This window comes from Phoca vitulina, unplaced genomic scaffold (assembly GCF_004348235.1).
Source record: "Phoca vitulina isolate PV1807 unplaced genomic scaffold, GSC_HSeal_1.0 scaffold12, whole genome shotgun sequence".
Taxonomy (NCBI): domain Eukaryota; kingdom Metazoa; phylum Chordata; class Mammalia; order Carnivora; family Phocidae; genus Phoca; species Phoca vitulina.
The window spans coordinates 9793033-9818500 of NW_022589715.1; the positions used below are offsets into that span (position 1 = coordinate 9793033).

The window sequence follows — 25468 nt, forward strand, 5'->3', positions numbered from 1 at the left end:
CTTTAAATGCTCTGTCAATCTCTGGCCCTGGACACTTAGCTGAAGCTCAGGCTCATGCTAACAGGGAAAATCCTGAAGGAACTTCCAAGAGTAAATTCTAGTTCCTCCTATTTCTGCAGAGTCACTGACATTAGAGCTGCCATGTGATACAAGAAGCTTCTTCACCACTTACTCAGGGCCCGATTATGTCCTCTCCCCACAGTGTAATGAAAATCAAAACAACTCTAAACTGTAAAACAGAAAACTTACACAATGTAAAATTAAAAATAACTTCCTGGACTTTCTGGGTCCTCAATGCTGGGTAAGTTCACCAAAGCTGAACTTTTCTCAGCATTTAGAGGCCTGGCTTTTCTGCTCCAAAGCACACACTCAGTAAGCCAGTCGGGCAAGTCGGCACTGATCACAGTTAGACTTCACCACCACTAAGCAAACCCAGGAACTCACCCACTCTAATGAATTCCTACTTAATGAAAACATCTGTGTAAAAACAGGTTTTCTGTAATATCATTAACCATAATACTTACTTTGTTTAATTTTTGAAGAGCATTTTTATTTTCATCTATTGCCTGTTTTAATTGGATACATCTAAATTTTCAAAAGAAAGAAAAAAATATTAATTTTTCTGTTGTCAGGCTAGAAAGTTGTTTTAAAAAATCATACATAAGTCTTTAAGCTGGCAAGGCAATTAGCTATTGCATGAATGATGTTAAAAAGTTCACCTGTAACTGCTTTTCCACCCACCAGCTTGGGTGATCCTCACATGCTCTAAGGTACACAGGTATGACAGCCAACCTTCAGAAAGCTTAAGTGACTCTGAGTTTCAGTTTCCTATCTCTAAAATAGGGAAAGCACTGGACTTCAAAATGCTTCTTCAGCTCTAAAATTCCAGAAACCCAGGACCTAGCCCAGAAGACACCCTTAAGGATGATAATGACAAAGTGTACCATGCATCACGCATAATGCTAGGCACTTTGCAAGTGCCACCTCATTTGAGCCTCACACCAACTCTCACTCCGGCAGAAGGAAGGTGAGGTTCTAAGAAGGGGTCACAGTTGGTCAGTGGTGGAGAAACACGTGAAGACAGAGTTTAGGGTTCTACAGCTGGCCTCTTCCCACCGCAGCACATTCCCCTTTTGAGCTTGGCCTATCTAGATGGATACAGTGTTTTAATTATTCCAACAACAGTTCATATAATGTAGCTTAAGTCTTAGACCCCAGTAAGAAGTATAAAAATGACTGAAAATGGGCTACATCTAATAATGACAGTTATCAAAATTCAAATGCTCTCTAAAAAAAAAGAACCTGTGAGAGTCAATATTTTTATGCTGTTGGTGTAATTTTTTTATTGTAATACTGTAATATTGACCTGCAAGAGTCAATATTTTTTATGCTGTTTGAGTAATTTTTTTTCTTACAGAAACTAATGAAATGAAGTAGCAAAAAGGGGGACAAAAATCTTTTGTGAAAGAGGCAGAAAAGAAGGGAAAATAGCAAACTGTGGCTGACCCTGCTAGTTACTTATCCAAAAGCCCTTCCACCACCTGCGTCTATGCTGACAGGGTCAGCCCCCCATTGACACCGACACTGACAGGGCTCAGAATCCACTGTGGGTGGGGTCGGTGTGTGGCCCAGTGCTGGCCGACAAAACATGAAAGAAATATGTTGGGTACTGCCTCCCATTTTATCCTACCTGGTGCAGCATGTAAAGAATCCTTCACCCTTTCTGCTTTTAGATACGGACACCTGAGGACTCTGTAAAGGTGAGAGGAGCCATCCCAGCTAGATGAGGATGACAGAGCACAGTGACAGCAAGGGCTGGTCTTGAGGACATCACGAGCCACTTATCCACCCTGGGAGAACCTACTTCCAGACCTTTTGTGGAATGAGACTGACTGTAGAGACACTAGCTTTAACAGGTGCCCTGAAGAATCCTAACTGAAACTAGACTCAAAAATTTCACTTAAGAGCCAGAGTAGAAAACTATAAAACAAATTATTTATTATAATGATCCCCTTCATATCTATAAAATTATTAAACTCCTCATATTTTCAGATATTTTAAGATTTCTGCATCAGGATAAAAACGCAAGCACACGTTCATCTTCACCACCTCCTGAAACCCCACAAAAAATGATTAAAACATTTTAAAAGGTATTAAACCCTGAATGTAGGACAATGAAAGAGAGACCACCTGTCAACAAGATATTTCAACAAATTTCTGGGGCGCCTGAGTGGCTCAGTCATTAAGCATCTGCCTTCGGCTCAGGTCATGATCTCAGGGTCCTGGGATCGAGCCCCGCATCGGGCTCCCTGCTCGGCGGGAAGCCTGCTTCTCCCTCTCCCACTCCCTCTGCTTGTGTTCCCTCTTTCACTTTGTCTCTCTCTGTCAAATAAATAAATAAAAAATCTTTAAAAAAAAAAAAGATATTTCAACAAATTTCTGCTGCATGGAAAAAAGATGGAAGCATGTTCTTCTATAAAGAGAGGAAGAAGTCCCTAAGAGGAACAAGATCTGCCAGGCAGAGAACACCACGATTTGGGTCAGCAGGCAGGAAGGACTGGGGAGGGAGGGGTAATTAATGTGTGTCTAAGGGAATATATTATGAAGTTCTACAGATGAAGACAACCACAATGGCTGGGATTTGCTTTATATATTATGTTATATTATATTATATTATATTATATTATTTATGTTATGTTATATTATATTAAATTAATTAAATGATATCCATAACATCTAAACTATAAAGGCAATCAATCTTAAGGCAATCTATGGGCTTTATATTATTTAGGAAGAGAGTAAAGATACTGATTAAATTCAGATTTATTTAAGGCCCTTTGATAAGAAGTCTGGCTTTTTAAAAAGTCTGTTCACAGAAAATCTGAGCCAGCTAGCTTCCCCTTTCTCTTATCTCACCCCCCTCTGCTCTCCCTCCTTACCAGAGGATTCGTCTCTAAAAAATAAAGTTAATGAATGACCTGGGGAGAATTACAGTTGCCAAATAAGTTTTCTATACACCAGGGTTAAAGCCCATCCTATTCTGGCATTGGGCATTCCTTAGCCTAACAGCTAGTTCCCTGCCCCTTGAAAATCCCTGCCCACCTACAAAGAACTTCACTCTCATTCAGGGGATAATACTGTAGGAAAGAGACCTATATATACAACAGTAGAAGAATCCTGGACTGCTATCTGGAATAATCAAACTAGTTCCTCATTCTTTTTTTTTTTTTTTTAAAGATTTTATTTATTTATTTATAGGACAGAGAGAGACACAGCGAGAGAGGGAACACAAGCAGGGGAAGTGGGAGAGGGAGAAGCAGGCTTCCTGCCGAGCAGGGAGCCCAATGTGGGGCTTGATCCCAGGACCCTGGGATCATGACCTGAGCCGAAGGCAGATGCCTAATGACTGAGCCACCCAGGCGCCCCTAGTCCCTCATTCTTAAATAAAAATGGATAACCCAAGGACCACCAGATATAATTTAAAAAACCAGCAACATGGAAGATAAAATTTACGATTAACCAAAATTAAATAAATAAATAATCGAAGTCCAGAGGAACCAAAGAAAGAATTCTCTTTCCCAAGTGTAAATAAAAAGACAAAGAAACAAAAACTTTTAATGGGGAGACAAAAGACCAAGAATAGTCCAGGAGGTTCAATACCTGACTCCAAGGTGTTTCAGGAAGAAAGGGACAAACAGAAGTAAAAAAAAAAAAGATCTTCTAGGAAAAGAAAATCTTCCAGAGCTTATGAGAGACAAGAGTTTTCAAGTTGAAAAGACCAACTGAGTGTTTAGCAGGATAAAAATGACACCTTAATACATCGTGATGAAATTTCAAAACACCAAGACTGAAGAGAAAAGCCCCGAACAAGTCAATTACAAAAGAATGATCATCACTGAATGCAAAGAAACCTGACAATATCTTCAAAGGTTTAAGTAGAAATTATTTTTACTGTATAATCGGCCAATTATGATTCAAACGTAGGGGCTGAGAGTCTTCTGACCAGGTCCCAGGATCTGAGGCTACAGTAGGCCAAGGATCTACCATAACTCTGCCTCAGCCACTATGCTGACACTGAGCAGTTTTTATAGTTGCTGTCACAACAAGTCCGTAATCTTCAGGTTTAGCTTAGTTTTTCCTAGATCCTTAGTTATACCATGAGGTAATCCTTCCATTTGATTCAAATGGACCAAAGCCTCCAACTCCAATGAGACTGCAGTGAAATTTTCTCTTTTGCTTGACTGAATTCTGCATTTCTCAGCAGTCTTCAAACATTTTTATTGCCTGCCCACTGTAATGTCTTATAGCAAAGTCATGGTAGACATATTACAAACCACTGTGGGAACATTTTTCTCAAGGATATTAATAAGTAATTCATGGTGTTATTGTGAAAATTAATCAAGAGGTTTTAGAGTGTGGACCACACTGCTTGGGACATAATAGAGTACAGAATAAATGTACAGAGTAGAGAATAAATGTAAGTTGCTGCTTTATAACATTTGTCATTCTCTACTTAATCTTACCATTCCATCACTATTTAGACCTGGGAGATAAAGATAATTGCCAAGAAGTTGTTTTTTTTTTTTTAAAGATTTTTATTTATTTATTCATAAGAGACAGAGAGAGAGAGAGAGAGAGAGAGAGGCAGGCTCCCCGCTGAGCAGGGAGCCCGATGCGGGACTCGATCCCAGGACCCTGGGATCATGACCTGAGCCGAAGGCAGACGCTTAACCATCTGAGCCACCCAGGCACCCGCAAGAAGTATTTTTAAATACATTTTGGAAAATTTCATTCACTGTTACCTCAATATTATTTCCCATTATTATTTTGTCTTTTTAGAAATTGTACCATAAAAAAAGGAAAGAAATAACACCTCAAACAATTTCTATGCTATAAATACTGCCCATTGAAATATAAGTATGGTTTCTGGAAAGTTTATATAATTCAGTAGGTTTTACCTTTGGTAAATATCTCTCCTTTTACTGGCGTCTAGAGCTCCTTTCAATCGACTCTCAGAAAGCAAGCTATCAACCTACAATAAATAGAGACTGTTAGAATATATTGTTAAATACCATATAACCTTAGGAAATAAAATTTTAATTCTCTTTTCCCAACATTTCACAATGAACACTTCTAAACATACAATGAAGTTTAAAGAATTTCACAGTGAACCCCCATATACCCACTACCTAGATTCTACCATTAACATTTTACTATACCTTTTTGATCTATCTATTCATCAATCCATCTTATTTTTTATGTATTTCAAAATAAACTGCAATCCTCATAAATGATGTACCACGAGTATCGCTAATGAGAGTTCAATGTTCAGTAAAAAATTTACATACAATGAAATGCACATATCTTAAATATATATTTGCTGAGTTTTGGCAAATGCATACACCCATGTAACTCTAACTCCTATCAACATATAGAAAATTACCATTACCCCAGAAAGTTCCCAGAAAGGATGTACTCTTTTGTGTCATCCTTTCACACAGCATGTTTTTGAGACACTGCCATATAGAATCATTAGTTTATTCCTTTATACTGCTCGGTAGTATTGTATGAATACATCACAAGTTTGTTTATTCTCATTCTTCTATCTTACACCTTGACTTAGCATTTTCTAAACACTACATGTAACCTTCCCAATGTCCCCCCAAAAGAAATATGTACCCACGTGGGTACATATTTCTTTTGGGTTCTTTTCTAAAGATGATGTGGAGAAGATAAAGTGGATGAAAGAAGAGGAAAGAAGAGAAATTGAAATTCACTAGTTTCTTCTCTACTCTTGCTATTTTGCATCTGAGTGTTAGTTACAAATTCACAGCTGGTGACAGAGTCAGTCATAATAGGCATGACCCAAATGGGCTCTTGATTACTTGTCCACGGACACCAAGTTGGAAATCTGTTTGGTTTTTGCTTCAGGTGTCCGTTGTGGAGACAGGGAAAACCTAGCTCCCACTATGAAGGAGCCCTTCCCAGACACTCAGGCTATCAGAAGACTCCTGGGACAAGTCTTCTGCAGGTTGACTAATCTTCGTAATTGCTCTGTTTCATCTTTGTCTTAGTAATAATTTTCTTTGTAGTTTACTTCTGAAACTTTCCCGGTTCTCCCACTGTCCCACTAAATTTAAAATCAGATACAGAACCATATTAAGCATCTAGCTGAAGCTCACTTAAGTCAAAGCCTCATCAAGTTTTATTTCTACCAGAAGAGTATTTTGTTTTTATTGCACCACTGTAAAATCTAAAAGTCACTTAAGAAATATTTATCTATCAAATCTTTGTACTTTTTATTTTTTAAATTTTTTATTTTTTTTAAAGATTTCTTTTTTCTTTTTTTTTTTTTAAAGATTTTATTTATTTATTTGACAGAGAGATAGAAGAGCACAAACAGAGGGAGTGGCAGAGGGAGAGGGAGAAGCAGACTCTGCACTGAGCAGGGAACCCGATGCGGGACTCGATCCCAGGACCCTGAGATCATGACCTGAGCCGAAGGCAGACGCTTAACCATCTGAGCCACCCAGGCGCCCTTTTTTAAAGATTTTATTTATTTATTTGAGATAGTGAGAGCACAAGCCGGGAGACAGAGGGAGAGGGAGAAGGAGAAGCAGGCTCCCCGCTGTGCAGGGAGCAGGATGCGGGGCTCGATCCCAGGACCACTGAGCCATTCAGGAGCCCCAAATCTTTGTACTTTTTAAATGAGAGTCCAAAACAGGACCAAATATGAGCACTCAGTAAATCTCTTGTCTATCAAAGATTAGACAATAATTTTATTTAGTAATAGATCAAATAAAAAAAGTAAAATTAGCAAAGCGAAATAAGAATTTTGGAAAAAAAATTAACAAACCATTAATTACTACTTATTTTTTCTTCGTATTTTTCAAAGTCATATATATTTGGTGTTCAAAATTATGAAAATACCAAAAAGTATGAAGAGAAACATAATAAACATCAGCATTCTAGCACACACAGTTACTATCCTGGGATGTTTCCTTCAATCTTTTTTCTATGTATATTAGATATAAAATAATTTTATTGAAATACTGTATGTTCAATTTTATATCTTATTTTTTCTAACTTGATATTTTATCACAAATATTTTCCCTAACACACTAAAATATTTTAACAAATTTTAATCATACTATTATATCCCATCCTAAGTTATTTATCCATTCCCCTATTATTGATCATTTAAGTGATATCCAGTCTTTTCTATTATAAGTAATACTGCGATGAACACTTTTACATTAATCTCTGTCCCAATAAATTTTTTATTATTATGTATGGCAAATCCTTGGAAATGTAATTACCCAGCCTAGGAGCGTAAATATTTACTACATCTTGTCAAACTGCTTTCCAGAAATGCTGTACGTTATACTCTGGAGCAGCGTATATAAGTTCATGTTTCATCACACCCTCCCCAGTACTGACCATTGAGATTTTTTAAATGTTTGTGATATTTTATTTCCTTTGCAGTTACTTGATTATTTTTTAAGTTGACTTTTCTCATGTTTATGAGTTCCTTGCACTTCTTTAGTTCATGTCCTTTGCTAATCTGTCGTATCCTAATATTTTTCTTACCTATTAGGACTATTCTTTGACACATATTTGGTTTGAGTTCATGTGAAGCAAAAACAGCCTTCACTGAAAGATGGCTCAAAGGTAAGGGGGCAATGGAGAGTGGAGGACAGCGATGGGCGCGGAGATGGTTGGAAAAGGTCATTGTTAAGATTAAATTTGGAGGTGAGGTGGGTCATGGGTGTTGTCAGGTTGGAGACTGAGATGTTAAGAGGAGGGGGAGGTCGGGTCGATGGGTCACGATTTTCGGGAGGCTCAGCTTCCCGGGGGTTGCGTTTGGGAGCAGGAGGGGTTAGAATCGGGGTTAGTGCCGGGATGCTGGGGTGGGGGAGGGAGCGCTATAACTCGGGAAGGAAGTGGGTCGGGGTAGGCTGCCAGGATTAGGGTGCACCCCAGATCTCGCCCGCCGCCACAGCCCAAGCCACCTCGTGGTGCCCAGGCCCCCGGCTGGACAGCCAGACGATACCTGTAGCTTCAATTCCTGATTGCGGCGCTGCAGGGCCTGCAGAGGATTTCGCTGCCGCCTAGCCAGCATCTCCCTCGCCTCCGCGCTGAGCGCCCACCGGTCGCCAGGGAAACCACGGCGGCGGCGTGGGAAGGTGACGTAATCACTGCGCGTCCGCCTCGCAGGCGAATGGAAGAAAAACGTGGAGGTCGTCGTCTGTAGTGGTAGCCACCGCGCCACCCCGCAGGTTTTGGCCTTTCAGATTAGGCCCGCTGCCCAGGTAGTCCTGTTTTATTGGCCAGGGTTGGGGTGGAGGTGGGAGAGAATGCCCAGCGGCGTTGGAAACTACATGTCCCACGGTACCTCAGTATTACCACGCCATTACTGTCGGGGTTCTCGGTGTTAACGGCGTTTGTTTTCTGATGCCAGTTTTGCTAAAGTAATCGTAAGGTACAGTTTAAGCATCTTAAACTCTTAAATTAACTGCAAGGATAGCTTTCCTATGTGGCCTTCATGGGATACATGATTTTGTCGCATATTCTCACATCAAAGGACAGTTTTTAATTCTTTGCCATTTGGGGTTTTGCTGGTTCCATTTCATTTTAGTTTTGCATGTTGTCACGTTGTCCATCCTGAGTTCTGTGAGGACGGTGATTTTGTCTGCTCAACAAGTGTCTGAGCAAATAATTACGATCTCCATTTTGTATCTTTTCTCAGGGAAATTGTAGTAACATTTTCCCAGGTGGTACGGAATCCTCTAAGTCCAATTCCCAAACTGCACTACACCCAATAGGAATGATGATGGTACGAGCTCACTTTTCAAATGATGAACTACATAATATAAATGAATGCGCTTCAGTACAACAAACAGGTTGATTCCACAGGCCCAACTACTATGTTACTTATTTGTGTACTTTTTTCTTCAAATATACATAGAGAAGAACGACAAACAGGTGTCCACCTCATTGAATTTTCACACTGAATACACCCTCATGTCACATCACCCAAATTGGGATACAGAACATTACCAGCACCCTAAGTGGTCTTCCTCTCCTAATCCCTACCCACCCTCCTATGCCAAAAGTAAACACTGTCCAACTTCTAACAACAAAAACTTGATTTGCCTCTTAAAACTGTACAACAGAATCATGCAGTGTGTCCCGGCATCTTGTTGGGCTTTTTTCAGTCAACGTGTTTGTGAGATGCATCTGTATCATGGTATGTAGTTGTAATTTGTTCAGTTCTCATTGCTCTCTGGTATTTCGTTGTGTGATACCCTCTTAATATACTTATTCGAGCCCTGCATCATTGGACTCCCTGCTCAGTGGGCAGTCTGCTTCTCCCTCTGCCCCTCACCCCACTCGTGCTCTCTCTCAAATAAATAAATAAAATCTTTATTTTTTTAAAAGATTTTATTTATTTGACAGAGAGAGAGACAACGAGAGAGGGAACAAGCAGAGGGAGAGGGAGAGGGAAAAGCAGGCTCCCCGCTGAGCAGGGAGCCCAATGAAGGGGGGGGGGGCTTGATTCCAGGACCCTGGGATCGTGACCTGAGCCGAAGGCAGACGCCCAATGACTGAGCCACCCAGGTGCCCCTCAATAAAATCTTTTTAAAAAATTGACTCAAATAGCCAGACATAGTATTTTTTTTTTTCTTTTCTTTTTTTAAAGATTTTATTTATTTATTTGACAGAGAGATAGAGAGAGAGCACAAGTAGGCAGAGTGGCAGGCAGAGGGAGAGGGAGAAGCAGGCTCTCCACTGAGCAGGGAGCTGGACATGGGGCTCGATTCCAGCACCCCAGGATCATGACCTGAGCCAAAGGCAGCCGCTTAACCGACTGAGCCACCCAGGCGCCCCCAGACATAGTGTTTTCATTAAAAAGGTTTGTAACAGGGACACCTGGGTGGCTCAGTTGTCTCAGGTCATGATCTCGGTCCTGGGATATGCCCCACAGTTGGGCTCCACGCTTAGCAGGGAGTCGTCTTCTCCCTCTCCCTTCGCCTCTCCCCCTGCTCGTACACTCACTCTCTCTAATAGATAAATACAATTTTTATTTTTTATTTTTTTTTAGAGAATTTTTTTTTATTTATTTGACAGAGAGAGACACAGCCAGAGAGGGAACACAGCAAGGAGAGTGGGAGAGGGAGAAGCAGGCTTCCCGCTGAGCAGGGAGCCCAATGCGGGGCTCGATCCCAGGACCCTGGGATCATGACCTGAGCCGAAGGTAGATGCTTAACGACTGAGCCACCCAGGTGCCCCAATAAATACAATTTTTAAAAAGGGGTTTGTAACAGGGCTCACTTGGGCAGCACATATACTAAAATTGGACCGATACAGAGAAGATTAGCATGGCCCCTGTGCAAGGGTGACATGCAATTCGTGAAGCATTCTATATTTAAAAAAAAAAGTTTGTAACAACAAATGAAAAAGGATTGCTATAAGATATTTTTAAATGGATTAATAAATCAGTACTTCTAAGTGATATTGTAAGAAGTAAGCAAAATCCATCATTTATATTTATTTTACATATATATCTGTAAGTAAATTGGAAAAAATATTCTGTATCTGATTTATAAGGACTTCCGTATTTTAAATGAAAAAGGTACAGGGTCATGAATATAGTATAATTCTGTGTTGGTAAAAATAAATAAAACCCCTACATGTGTGTATGAGCAATGGGGAAGGATGCAAAAAGCTTCCTACTCTTGTTCACCTCAAGTGGAAAGATGACTTTAATTTTATACATTTTGTACCATATTCAGGGTTATAACCATTTATTCCGTTGAGGAGCTTGTTAGAAATGCATATTCTCAGGCCCTACCACAGACCTACAGCATCAGAATCTATATTTTAATAATACCCCAGTGTTTCATGTGCATATTTAAGGCTGAGACATACTATTTAAGTATTCAGTGTGCTATAAGGGATGAGATTACTCCGCTAACAGCCTTTTTCATTAATTTATATTTCTTTTGATTTGTAATGCTCAGCAGTCACCTTAACAGTAGTCATTGCTTCTTTCTTGTTATCCCTTGATGCCATTATGAAAATCAAAGTGATGTGGGAAGCAAAGGCAAAAGAAAAATTAAATTTCCTTACTACTTACAGCTCACTGACAAGTCCTTGAAACAGGCAAAGTGACCTAGGAATTCAGCTGCCTCAATGTTAATACTTTGTTAAAGGCAAAAGACAATCATAGCCCAACCCCCAGGATCCTGTAAGTCTACTTTAACATATAAAAAATCCTTTGGAAACTTCCTTTATCTCTACCCTGCAAGATACATGTTGGCAATCATCCCCTAAGCATATGACCCACTGATATACATCTGAAGGGTCTTATAACTGAGTTTTTACTAAACAGTAATAAATGACCTTTTCCTAACAATAGCTAGCTGCCTCAAGGTCCTGGAAACCGTTTCCAAAATTCCTAGAGACTTATGCTCTCCCTAACACCTTCCCAGCTTGAAAGTACATAATCGCAACTCCTCATGACCCCAGTGCAGCTCTTTCTGCCCACAGGTCCTGTCCCCGTGCTTTAATAAAACCACCTTTTTGCACCGAAAATGTCTCAAGAATTCTTTCTTGGCCATCAGCTCTGAACCCTAACATCTTTCCTACATCAAAAGTAACCTAAAACAAAGTTTTGCAGTGAGGTAGCTGAAACTGAGTAAAACTCATTATGATTTTATTCCATCAGTGTGTTAAAATGAATTATCAACTTTGTATTGCTACCTTACAGGAGACACTGAAAGAGAATTTAATGGTTTTTGAGAGACTCATTATGTAGAACTGGTGGAACCAAGTAGTTAGGAACCTACTAACAAGAAATTACACAAAGAAAACAGAGAAAGTTGGCTATTTCAGGATCTTAAAACAATTCACCTCAAAAGTGTCAAATATTTATGAGCACCTTGGTGGAAAGCAGTGGTTGGACCTGTGGTACAAGATGTTTAAGGCACTGGGCTCAAAGAGCTTATGAGCTAGGGTGATGGACTAGAATCATGAAGCTGTACCACCTACCAAAGATTTTCATAGAAGTGTCACCTGCAGAATTTCCTGCCAAGTACACATTGCATTTGAGTTCTTGAGTAAGATTATCCAATGAAAACACCAGGCAGTTTAAGTGTGAAGCTGGAAATAAAAGGATCAGGTGAAGTAGAAATATCTTAGAGGGGTTCTGCTTGGATATGATAGTTAAGCCTGGGGACTGGTTGGGTAATCCAAAGGAAAGGACAGAGCAGAGGACCAAGGATTGAAGTTGAAAGAACTTAGAAAAGGGAGCAGTAGTGAAAGTTTGGAAATGTGGGAAAGTTTTAAATTATTAGGGAAGTGTGGGAAGAATTTCAAGGGAGATACTGGCATTATCAAATACTCTGGAGGTGAAAACTAAGGATTCAGAAATGGCCATTAGATGACAAAGGCTCTGGGGGGGTTGCAGAGGGCAGAGTGCAACAGGTTAATGGGCAAAATATTTAGGAAGAAAGTGATAGTGGACTTTTTCTAATTAGCAAATGATGGGGTCAACTAAAGATTTTTTTTTTTTTTCTGACAGAGACAGATAGCGAGAGCAGGAACACAAGCAGCGGGAGTGGGAGAGGGAGAGCAGGCTTCCCGCCGAGGAGGGAGCCCGATGTGGGACTCGATCCCAGGACCCTGGGATCATGACCTGAGCCGAAGGCAGATGCTTAACGACTGAGCCACCCAGGCGCCCTAAAAATTTTTTTTGAAGTCAAAACCCGTGCATGTTTGTTAATAGAGGGAAAGCAGGGAGAAACTGCAGATGCTAGACAAAAATGGTGTAGTAGAGAACAAGGAAGGTCCTTGGCATGGGGAGGGGAGGTGGGATGCAGAATTCTCTTCTGAGAAAGAAAAGCTAATGAGATAAAGCCTCAAAACCAGTGGTTTTCAACCTCTGCTGAGCATCACAATCACCAGCAGAACTTTAAAAATCCTAATGCCCAAGCACACCCCAAACTACATAAATCCAAATCTGTGGGGAGTAGCACGCAGGGATCAGTATTTTTAAAGCTCTCTAGATGATTACATTGTGCAGCCTTGTTGAAAACCTCTGCCCTCAATAGAGCTACTGAGAGGAAGAATAATGAGGGAATTCCCACTTAATGGCTTTTATCTTCTCATATGGTTGAGAAGCACACTGCAGCCCAGATGGGATGAGCTCTAAGAACCAACATTTTAGTCCTTGCATTCACAGAATGAAAACAAGTATTGGAAGTAATAAAGCATAATAAAGAATTCTTGAGACGTCTTCGGTGCAAAAAGGTGGTTTTATTAAAGCACAGGGACAGGACCTGTGGGCAGAAAGAGCTGCACTGGGATCATGAGGAGTTGCGACTCCCATTCCCAGTAAAATGGGAAAAAAAGGCTTTGTGTGGAAACAACTTTTCTAACTTTTCTCTTTAAAGATTTATCTATTTATTTGACAGAGAGAGAGCATGCGCACACACGCACAAGCAGGGGGAGGGGCAGGGAGAGGGAGAAGCAGGCTCCCTGCGGAGCCCGATGCGGGGCTCAATCCCAGGACCCCAGACCACAACCCAAGCCAAGGCAGACACTTAACCGACTGAGCCACCCAGGCACCCCAACTATTCTAACTTTTATGTTAATATGGAGCTGCTGTTAAATGCGCTGAGACACAAAATTAATCTTTATGAGCAAGGACAGTGTTATAGAAAACACCTCTTGCAAATAAAAAATAACCAAGGACTTAGTCACTTACTCTTGATTTTTAGATAATAGTTGGAATTTATCACTAAGCTTTAGTCAAGAGGGTTAGGGTTTTCCTTTAATATATATTCTATAATGACATATAAGTGAAATTTTTGCCAGTAATAATTGGAGTATGTTATCACTCTATACTTGGGGCATATACATCACCCTTAACTCAGTTATTTTTACACAGCCCCTTGCTTTCCTAACAGATCCAGTAACAGTTGGCCAAAAGGATTCATATGGTCAGGAGGCCAACTCTGCTTCGCAGTTGTACCAAGGAACTGGCATAGATTCCTTAAGAAGGAAGGTAACTGCTCAAAAACACTAATAGATCAGTTTTGAGAATCCAGATCTTTTGATGAAGTAAACTGCTTGGCAGGCAAGATACTCCTTTCCTTTTGATAGAAGATTCAAAGATATTTAAAATTTTTTTTATTTTAAAAATAAAATTGACTCATAAAGTGCAAGGAGAAATTAGATCTGTCCAGTGCTCTATATCCATCTTCGACAAACTGTTGGAAACAGAAAAGAGAAAAACAATCAGAAATAATATAATCGTTAACTTCCAAATTATTCTATTGTGGAGTTAAACTATGAACTAGATTTGATGTTACAGATAATTCAATTTGCACAGCTCTGATGATAAAGCTACCACTAGATGTAAGGCTCCTAACTTCCAGGCCACTGCTCTTTCCACTTTACCAGGCTGCCAACAACCAAAGAATTCAGATTGGAGATTACAAACCATGCACGCAAAGATGTACTATGGTCTACCAGGGATATTATCGAAAAGAATAAGGGGGTAGGAGGTGGCAAGAATATCTCCACGGTCCGTTTGCTTTCTTCCTTTCCTTCTTTCCAGTATTTTCCTTTTTGAAGTTTAATGTCACGGTGCAACAATGTTGCACGTGGTAAGACATTCCCACTAAAGGCACGCAGTGAACTGAACGAGGACACCTACTGCAAGTTACTGGAGAAAACAAAACCTCCTCAGAATCCTGGTGTCTTTGGGAGAAAGTCACCTCCTATGAAACATCCACAGGCGCTCCTGCCCCAAAATATTCGCCCGCCCCCAACGTCTCCCCTTACTCTCCGCCCCGTAAGTACTGCTCACCGACTCCAAAAAGAGCAAGGCGCGGCAGGCGGATGAGGCTAGCGCGGCTCACGCCGGGGCCGGGCCGGGGCCCCCGCGTGGGCGAGGCGAGGTGGGCGCGCGGGGTCCGCGGGGGTCGGCGGGGGCCGACAGCGCGGGGTCTCAAGCCAGGTCCAGCTTCTTCTGAGTCATCGCCAGCTTGTCCTGCAGCCTCCGCTTCCTCCAGTCCAGGTAGCGCCTCCGCAGCCGGTTCGCCTGCCAGCCCACCAGCACTCCGGACGCGAAGGCCACCAGCACAGACAGCTGCAGCGTCCGCTCGGACACGTCCGCCATGGCAGCCGGTGGCGTGCAGCCCGACCTACGGCGCGGCGGCGGGGTCAAATGGCGCCCCGCGTTCCCGGGCGGAGCGCGCGGCGGTGCGTGCGCAGCGCGTCCTGCGGCGCGGCCGCTCTAAACGCTCAGGGGCGCCTGGCTCGTCTTCTGCTGAAGTCGGGCCAGTCTGTGGGTGGCCCCGGCTTTCTCTCCTCTGAGCCGCCACAGTGATTATTGTTTGGCGTTAGCTATTGTCTTGCCTTATTAGCAAACTTTGATGGTGTGCCTTTCCAACCTCGTTGTAAGCTCAACACCTCTTTGTATTTTCTCTCAGCGAGCCGCATATGTAACTCAATTTACTGGTAACCCATTAAAAAAAAAACAAAACAGATGAAAATTATTTTAATAATATATTTTGTCCCAATATATACAGGATGTTATCATTTCAACACGTAATCAATATAAAATGATTATTGAGATATTTCTTTTTTATACTAAGTTTGAAATCTGGTGATTTTATAATTAACAGCATATCTCAATGTGAACACTAAATTTTCAGTGGAAATACTTGATCAGTATCTAGATTTCATAAAAGTTCGTTGAAAAATTAGATTCATATAGCCAGGTTGTTCCAAAGACACATAAAAATTTCTCCAATAACTGAATTGAATATCAGTTTTTAAATTTAATTTAAATTCATTAAAATTTTAAAAGAAGTTCAGAGTTCACTTCTTCCATCACACCAGTCACATATGGGGCTAGTGTCTACAATATTGGACAGTGAAGTCTAGAGGGCCATGCTATGCCAGAATGAACACTGGGTCAGAATTGTTGGGATGGTAAAAAAATTCTACTGATAAAAGTCATTCTGGTGGACAGACCCTAAGGTGGCCCCCGATGATTTCCACTTTCCAGTGTTCACGCCTTTGTGTAATTTCTTCTCCTTGAATGTGGGCTTGATCTGTGACTTGCTTCGAACTAATAGAATAAAGCAAAGGTGCTGGGATGTCACTCCTGGGATTCCTTTATGCTATATAACATTTCTTTTCAACAGGCTGATGACTCTCCTTGTGGGCTTGATGAAGTGAGTGAACATATTGAAGAAGGTCATGTAGCAAAGGACTGCAGGTGGCCTCTAGAAACAGCAAGATGCCTCCAGCCAACAGCAAAAAACTGGAGCCTTCAGTTCTATGGTCCAAGGAAATTAACTGCCGACAACCTGAATAAGCTTGGAAACAGAATCTCCCCCAGTTCACCCTCCAAGTAAGAACACACACGGCCTGGCTAATGCCTTGATTGTAGCCTTGTGAGAACCTAACAAGACCGTGTGCCTGGACTCCTAACCCACGGAAAGCTGATATTCTAAATGTGCGTTGTTTTAAAACTAATACAGTCAGGAAAGAGAGACCAGCATGTGGAGCCTGAACTCTTAGATTGGGGCCTAACTGACCTCATATTAGGAAATGGATTTTCATACTTGAGGTAGAACACATCTTGGCAGAGAGATGATAAACAGTATTGGGTCCAGTATGAATTCACATCTACCATGCTTCATGATCATTTATTTGGCAAATATTTATTGAAAGCTGCAGGAGGCATTGGGAATGTAGAAGTGAATACAGCACATCTGCCCTCAGAGAGATTGGTGCAGAGTCAAAGATGGAAAAACAATTACGACACATTCTGATGAATTGGAATTTAGTTAAGTATGTAGCTTAGACTTAAGAAAAGAATGAAACCCTCAGAAACACTCTGTCTTATAATCCATCTAATCTATCAACCAAATCTGTTGGTTGTATTTTCAAAATATGGCCAGAATTAAAGCACTTCTCACTTGCTGCTACCACTGGTTCCAAGCTACCCTCATGTCCTACCTAAGTCCCTGCAATAGCCGCCTTCAGGTTTCTGTGCTTCTGTATCTGTCCACCACATTCTGTTCTCAATGCAGCAGCCAGAGTGAATCTTTGAGGTCAGGCGTTGGATCATCTCACTCTTCTGTTCAAACCAAGGCCCCAGCAGTGGTCCACAGAGCTCTGCATGATCAGTTTCTCTCCAATCCTTACTTCTCTCACCAATGCACTCATTGTTTCTTGTGCTCACCAGGCCTGCTGCTACCTAAGAACATTTACATGTGCTGGGGCGCCTGGATGGCTCAGTAGGTTGGGCGTCTGGCTCTTGATTTCATCTCAGGTCATGATCTCAGGGTCCTGGGATTGAGCCCTGTGTTGGGCTCCCCGCTCAGCGCAGAGTCTGCTTGAGGATTCTCTGTCTCTCCCCCTCTGCCCCTCCCCCCAATTATACACACACACACTCTGTCTCCCTCTCTCAAATAAATAAATATCTTAAAAATAAAAGAGAGCCTTTGTGTGTGCCGTACCCCTGACTGGCACACTCTTTTCCCAGGTGCCTCTATAACTAACTTCCTCACCCCTTTTAGGTTCTTGTCACCTGCCACCTTCTCAACAAGACCTACAAGACTATTTAAAAATCACAAATGAACCAACCCCCACTCTCTGGCATTCCTGATCTCCTTTTCCCTGCTCTATTCTCCTCCTCCATAGTATTTATAGCCTTCCACCTACTTTAGGATTTACAGTATTTATTTGTATTTATTACGCTTATTGTTTATTGCCTGTCCCCTGCCACAATGTAAGCTACTCAAGGGCAGGGATTTTTGTCTCAATTGTATACTGGTGGATCCCAAGTGCCTGCAGTAGGGGCTGGTACCTAACACACAGTCAGTAAATATTTGGGGTTGATGACAGCAAGGAGTGGTCAGGGAAGTCTTACATGTGTGTGTCTGAACTGAATCTTGAAAGGTAAGTAGGATCATCAGAAGAAATGAAATTTCCCTGGATCTCAGTTTTTTCATTTGTAAAGTGAAGAGCTGGGTATGATTCAGTAGCTCTAAGACATATTTATTTTATTTATATTTTTTAAGTAGGCTCCATGCCAAGCACAGAGCCCAATGTGGGGCTCAAATTCATGACCTTGAGATCAAGACCTGAACTGAGATCAGGAGTTGGATACCTAACTGACTGAGCCACCTAGGTGCCCCTAAGACATTTTTTTTTTTAAAGATTTTATTTATTTATTTATTTGACAGAGACACAGTGAGAGAGGGAACACAAGCAGGGGGAGTGGGAGAGGGAGAAGCAGGCTTCCCCCAGAGCAGGGAGCCCGATGCGCGGCTCGATCCTGGGACCCTGGGATCATGATCTGAGCTGAAGGCAGATGCTTAACGACTGAGCCACCCAGGCACCCCTGATTAAATATTTTCATTTTAATATTATCTCTAGCATTTTAGCTATATGTCGGACTTTTAGTAAATTTATAATTTTATAAATTTTCCTTTATAATTTTGAATGAAAATGATTTTACCTTTTCAGATTATAGAGATTTATAGTGCTGCATTTGCATTTATTACATGCCAGTGTTTATTAAAGTGTGGCAGCATACTTCAAGCCAAGTGTTCTATGGAAGCCCACTATGTGATTAGATACAGTTTGTGGTCATTTTCCTTATGCTCATGGGGCTACTAGGACACTCCTCAGACTCCAGATTTGACAGTCAAGGGTTTAGTGGAAAGAGCTATGGCCCATACACCAGGAGGCCCAGGTTCAGTATTCATAGCATTGCTAGTTAGCTATAGGATCATGGGTGTTTCCTTTTTCTCATTTGCTAAATAGTGGGGCTGAGTTAAATGACTTCTAAAGTCCCTTTTATTTCTAAAATTCTGTGGTTTTGTAAATCTGTAGCTATAGTTCATATGATTCTGGAGCCTTGGACAGGAATGTAACCCCCAATTATAGCTACATTTTCCAGTACAACATCTTGTGAAAACAAGGGCTGTCTATACTGTGTTTTTTTTTTTTTAAGTTTTTATTTATTTATTTGACAGAGAGAGACACAGCGAGAGAGGGAACACAAGCAGGGGGAGTGGGAGAGGGAGAAGCAGGCTTCCCGCCGAACAGGGAGCCCGATGCGGGGCTCGATTCCAGGACTCTGGGATCATGACCTGAGCCGAAGGCAGACGCTTAATGACTGAGCCACCCAGGCGCCCCCCCCAAGACATTTTTATTTTTATTTTATTTTTATTTTTTTTAAAGATTTTATTTATTTATTTGAGAGAGAGAATGAGAGAGAGAGAGAGCACATGAGAGGGGGGAGGGTCAGAGGGAGAAGCAGGCTCCCTGCCGAGCAGGGAGCCCGATGCGGGACTCGATCCAGGGACTCCAGGATCATGACCTGAGCCGAAGGCAGTCGCTTAACCAACTGAGCCACCCAGGCGCCCCCCCAAGACATTTTTAAATCCAGTTTTGGCAGCCTGAAGTTGTGTGCTCAAGCCACTGGTATTATTGCAAATTTGAATCTCACTTGGAATTCTTACCTCATCCCTAAGTGGCCTTTGGGCTAAAAATAAACCCAACACCAAGCTACCCTCATCAAGGCACATCAGGCCTTGAATATGGGAAAACCATAGGTGATTAGAGCTGGCAGAGACCATAGAAATGCCCTTTTGTTTGTTTTTAAAGATTTTATATTTATTTGTCAGAGAGAGAGAGAGAGAGAAAGAGAGCACAAGCAGGGGGAGCAGCAGAGGCAGAGGGAGAAGCAGACTCCTTGCTGAGCAAGGAGCCTGATGGACCCGATCCCAGGACCCTGGGATCATGACCTGAGCCAAAGGCAGATGCTTAACCAACGAGCCACCCAGGTGTCCCAGAGATGCCCTTTTTTTTTTAGCAGGAGCAAACTCTGGCCAGAGGGGAGAATAGAGCGCTGGGAAGGAGGCAGGGATATAAGATTTTAAATCCTTTTTAGAGTCAATGTGTCCCTGCCTTGTGACTGTATTTTTCCCCAGGGTTCATTATTTCAATGGGACATTTTAGTAGACTTGATAATGGTCAACTAGCTTTGAGGTGATGATTAAATTTGGATTAAGAGGCTGAATAGTTAAGTGTAATGAGTTAATTGATTACATGAGTGTCCTCTGAATGATACATTAACTGCTATTGTTCAGTTTGCTGTTTGAAGTACTTGCCCAGGGAAAAGGTTTTGTCATTTACAGTATTATCATTTAAAGTGTATAAATGGAATTGATTTCCTCTGCAACTCCAGGACCCTAAGCAACAAAGCAGTCATTTTATACCCTAAAGCCTCCAGAAGGGGTGAAGCTTTGCCATGGTTAACATGGAACATTCATCCCCTTAGGTCCTTGAGCTCTGGATCCGGCAGAACTCTGGCTGGGTCTGTTTCCCTAAGCCACAAGCACACAGCCCTGTTGTCTCCAGAGTTTTAACTGTCAGACCCTTTGTTTCCCATTCTCTTCTCCTGAGTTTTTGGAAGTGGGAAGAAAAATTCTTGTGTGGTTGGGTGTTGTGCTGAACTCACTCACCTGCCTTCACCAGTATACACTCTAAGAGGCTGGGACTTAGGCGAGGTGGGCAAGCAGAGTAAATGTGCCTGGTTGTGTGATTTCCAAGTGAGAATCATTTCTTCCCTGGTCCATAGGCAAGAATGAAAGCCATACCGTGGGGAAAGGTGAGCCTTGATCCTTCTCTTTGGCAGGAGCTGTAATGCACTTCTGCAAGTCAGCCTCCCTAGTCTATAATTCTGGAGACATGCACAGTAGAATGGCCTCCCATAATCCTTTCAGAAAGAACAGAAAAATCCTTCCGAATAAGACCAGCCTGTCTCCTCATAATTCTAAGTGGTCATCTATAGTTCACTCATTATTCCAATATGTACTTCCTGAGTGCGTACCATGTGCCGGATATTTAGTGCTACATATTCCATGCGGAGCCAATCTCAAGGATCTCCTATCAAGAAGAGAGAATGACAACAATCAAATCCTTGCACAATTAAATACAGCATTACAAACACGGGTGAGTGCTTAGATGAAAAAGTACTGTGTACCATGCTTGAGGGAACACAGCAGAGCCTCACTGTGGTTGGGAGGATGGGAGTTGTCAAGAAAGGCCTCCGATGGACTTTGCTGTTAGGACCTGACCTGAGACACAGAAGCACGAAAGGAAGGGAAAGGCCTTCTCTTGGCCGAGGGGATGCATTTGTGATTGTTGTGAGGCTGCAAGAAGCTGACTCAGTGAGAACCCGAGTGGCAGGCGTGGAAGAGAGGCAGGAAAAGTAGATAGGCCTTGCAGGCCATGTCAGGGGCTTTGGATTTTATTTAGAGTGAAGTAGGCCAGTCATTTGTTGCATGGTTCTCTTTACATATTAATAAAATTAATCTGAGTTCTGTTGGAGAATGGATAGGAAGGTACCGTGGATGTAAGTAGGAAAACTGGTTAGGAAACTACTCCATTCCACTAGTTCAGACAAGAGACCGTGGCGGTATATAGTCTATGATAGTGGATGTTTGGCAGGTTTGAGGTTGACCGTTTTTTCTTGCAGCAGTATAAAGATGTTCCATTATCGGTACCACATAGCATTGAATGGGGACCACTGGTGGCCATGATTGTGGGGAGCACAGCATAACAGATACACTAGTGGAATCACTATGTTGTACACCTGAAACTAATGTATCATTGTGTGTCAACGTCAATAAAAAAAAAAGTTGTCTTCTGGCTCGCTTAATTTTATTTTTTTTAATTTTTAAATTTTTTTATTTAAATTCAATTAATTTGCATATAATGTATTATTAGTTTCACAGTAGAGGTCAGTGATTCATCAGTCTTATATAACACCCAGTGCGTATTACATCATGAGCCCTCCTTAATGTCCATCACCCAGTTACCCCATCCCCCACCCCGCTCCCCTCCAACAACCCTCAGTTTGTTTCCTATGATTAAGAGTCTCTGATGGTTTGTCTCCCTCTCTGATTTCACTTGCTTAATTTTAGAAAAGAAGTCTTTATCTGTTGTAATGAATCTTTTCTTCCTCTGGCTGCTTTTAAGACTTTATCAGAAGGTTTTAATAATTTGGTTATGATATGTTTTACATAGTTTTTCCAAGTTCATTCTCTTTGGAATGTGTTGAGTTTCTTGAATCTGTGGGCTTAATAGTTTTCACCAAATTTAGAAGACTTTTGACCATTTTTTCCTTCAAATCTTTTTATGCTTCCTTTTTTTTTTTTTTCTGGGAGTCCAGTTACATGTATATGACTGTTTGATATTATTTCATAGGTCCTGGAGGTGTTTTTCCCTCCTTGTGCAGCAACCTCATTTCTTGCACTTTGCCCTTCAAATTCCAGCCACCTCTTCTTTCCAGAACTCCAGTCTCCAGCGCCTCAACTCAGCAAGACTCTGTGCCAAGCTCTGTTTGGTTTTGCCCTGCTTGTACCTTGCCCTTAGAAACCCTCAAAATTCTCTCCAGGTGGTAATAGGGCAAGAATAGGGCTGATCTCATGTATTTCCTTTCTTTCAGGAGTCTCAGTCCTGTTCTCTCTGTTGTGCCACATCTGAAATTGACTGATGTCTTTTATCCACTTTTTAATAATTGTTTACAAGGGGAGGGCAGTTCCTATAGCTGTTAATCTTTCATGGGTGGAGTGGACACAGTTATATGTTTCGTGTATTTTGGTATGTTTATTTGGTTAACGTCTGGCTTTCCGCAGTGGACTGTTGGTGGAGACCATTTTTGTTTCTGTTTATCATTGTTTCATCATAATGTGTGCTCAGTCAATACTTGTTGAATGAAATAATTATTTTTAGATAAAAAACATTTATTTGTAATTAAAAATTGCAGGTCATAACTTTAAAAAATTGACAAATAGCATCAACAACACAAAATCCAGGCAAATAATGAAATGTTACAATTATAATTAAGAAAGAGGGCACTCATTACTATCTAAAACAAAGATATTTTGGATGTGTTGCTTTGTAAGCAAGTCAGAACTATACTTGTAAAGTACAGTCTCTATCAGCAGTGCAGTGTTGGCCTTATACAGGGTCTTGGGACACACAGTTCAGGGATTGGTGGATTTTCAAAAATGATAATATTTAAGAATCTTTTTTTAGAAAACTCTTAAATGTGAAAGCAAGTGATTCATTGATGACTGGCTAACTTGCAGAAGTTTGCCCATTGAAAAGAGTCTCTTGCTAATTGGTTGCTTTTCAGAAGTGTAATTACTGATATGATGTTGTTATGGATTGATCAGGATGCATTTAAAACTGGTTATAGTAGTTATTCATTGTTTTGGTCATATAATAATTTTTTGTAGGGGGATAGAAAATTTATTTCCTCAGTCCATCTTTTTAATCTTCCATCCATTAGAATTGCAGGAAATACTCTAGGAATTAGGCAGAGTTCTACCACTGTTATTGATCCTTCTTGAAGATGAGGTTTCATTTCCAGAAGTCTGGTTATCAACTGAGTATCAATCAACATGTTTTCATCTTGTTTTGTCTTTGATTGATGTGCATTTGTGACTCTGGGCAACAGATGTTAAACAACTGTAAGACAAACAGGAATAATTAAGAATATTATAAGATGGGACTAGAAGGCACATAGAAATCATGACCCAGTATTTCCTAGGCTTGAAGACAAATCCCACCAACTTCCTGAGTCTACCTTGAGTAGCCAAGTTTTTCCCTTAAGTTTTCCCTTTTCCCTTAAGTTTGGTTATGGATCATTCCATCTCACCTGTGGAACAAAATGTAGGTAAATATGGAGTATGAGCAATAGTGCAAACTCCAAGGTTATGCTACTTTCCTTAACTAACTACTGTTGAGCTCTAAGGGCTGGACTCATTTATTATGTCAGTCAAAGTGAAGTTCCAGTTGTTGATGATCACCTCAAGTTGGGCAAATTTTATAGGCAGGATCATAATCCTCAGGAGGCTATTTACAAATTATTACTTATATCTCCAGAAAAAATAATAAATTGCTACTTTCAGAGTGTTACAACAAAGAATAATATATGAGAAGGCAAAAGTAACAGTATTTCATAATTAGTTAAGTAGCAGAAGAATGCTAGATGATCTCAGAAGTAAAAACTGTTCTGCGTGTGGTACCATCAGATTTAAGAGTTCCAGCATAAGATCTGAAGATGTGTCTACTAATTTAGCTAAGGCTTCGTTTGCTCTAAGACAAATAGGATATGCCTTAAATACTGGATCAAAAGACAGGTTATTCATAGGCCATGGATCTTTGATATGTGCTGTGCGCTAATAGCTTTAGATCGTGACCTAACCTTTCCTTTTGTGTACATACAAAAAGGAAGTTTTATGATAATCTGGGAGATGCTGTTTAGGTGATTGTAGACGGATGTTGTGAGACCATAGAAAGCCTTTTCCATTGCTGCTTTTTCCATTCCAGGAAGGAGGTTCTAAAAAGTGTGACTTAGTCAAATGGTATCAAGTTTTTGCTATTTCAGAAAAGTTTGGTACCCATTGTGCAAAATACCCAGTTGATCTCAGAAGTACTTCTTACTGTCTTCTAGTGGTTGGTTTTGGGTAATTTTGATTAATTTGTAATCTCTCCTTAGATACTGTCTTTCCTTCAGCTGACATGTCTTGGCCAGGTCAGTGAGGAGATACTTACAGGGAGTCTTAGAATCATCCACATCAGGGGAACAAACCAAAGACTGGGGAAAATACTTAAAAATCACATATCCAACAAAAACTATATGCAGAATAAGTAAAGAACTCTCAAAACTCAATACTAAAAAACAAACAGCCATATAAAATTGGTAAAGCTTTCAACAGACATTTTGCTAGAGAAGATAGAAGATAGGCACATGAAATAATGTGCAATGTCATTAGTCATTAGGGACATGCAAATTAAAACCATGATGACATAACACTACACACCTATTAGAATAGCTGAAACATTTTTCAGATGAAAATACCAAGCATGTTGGCAGGGGTTCTGAGAAACTGAAACTCTTATACATTGCCAGTGGGAATGCAAGATGGTATAGTGACTCCCGAGAATAGTTTATCAGTCTTTTGTACGTTAAACATGCACTGACTTGTTGACCAGTAATTCCATTCTTAGGAATTTGCCCTAGAGAAATGAAAACTTATATTTACCCCAAATCTGTACATTAATGTTTTTAGCACCTTTATTTGTAGTAGCTAAAAATTGGAAAGACCCGCATGTACTGTCATAGATGAATGGATGAAGAAACGTCCATACGATGCAACAACACCCAGCAGTGAAAAGGAATTACTCTCGAGGCACACAGCAACAGGGATGAGTCTCTAAAGCATTTTGCTATGTGAAAGAAACCAGACTCAAAGCTATATGATTCTATGTATATGACACTCTGGAAAAGGTAAAATAGATTGGAGAACAGATCAGTGGTTGCTGAGGGTTCTGGAAGGAGAAGGACTTGACC

The 25468-nt window shown here is 41.0% G+C and overlaps 2 protein-coding genes and 1 non-coding gene across 5 annotated transcripts in view; 1 reads left to right on the forward strand and 2 right to left on the reverse strand.

Annotated features, from left to right (window-relative positions):
• The window catches only part of NPHP1 (nephrocystin 1), a 51805-nt gene extending 43626 nt beyond the window's left edge, over positions 1 to 8179 (reverse strand). For 2 of the 3 annotated variants that reach the window (XM_032410451.1, XM_032410453.1), the window contains exons 1-3: positions 8054 to 8178; positions 4959 to 5032; positions 525 to 585 (exon numbers count right to left, since the gene is read on the reverse strand). In XM_032410451.1, the coding sequence (XP_032266342.1) occupies positions 525 to 585; positions 4959 to 5032; positions 8054 to 8122 (204 nt within the window). In that variant the 5' untranslated portion in view covers positions 8123 to 8178. Of the gene's footprint in view, positions 1 to 524; positions 586 to 4958; positions 5033 to 8053 lie in introns of all 3 variants that reach the window. The other variant, XM_032410452.1, reaches the window with a different exon arrangement.
• Positions 8180 to 10327: 2148 nt separating this feature from the next.
• Positions 10328 to 10433, forward strand: LOC116636507. Its single transcript, XR_004300351.1, has one exon. It is a non-coding gene; the product is annotated as a U6 spliceosomal RNA (small nuclear RNA).
• A 3143-nt stretch (positions 10434 to 13576) lies between these two features.
• Positions 13577 to 24424, reverse strand: MTLN (mitoregulin). The gene is made up of 4 exons (XM_032411181.1): positions 24340 to 24424; positions 24141 to 24238; positions 14879 to 15307; positions 13577 to 14276 (listed from the first exon to the last, which is right to left on the reverse strand). Exons 1-3 carry the CDS (start codon positions 24422 to 24424, stop codon positions 15020 to 15022), a joined length of 471 nt encoding a protein of 156 aa, XP_032267072.1. The 3' UTR covers positions 13577 to 14276; positions 14879 to 15019.
• Positions 24425 to 25468: the final 1044 nt, after the last annotated feature.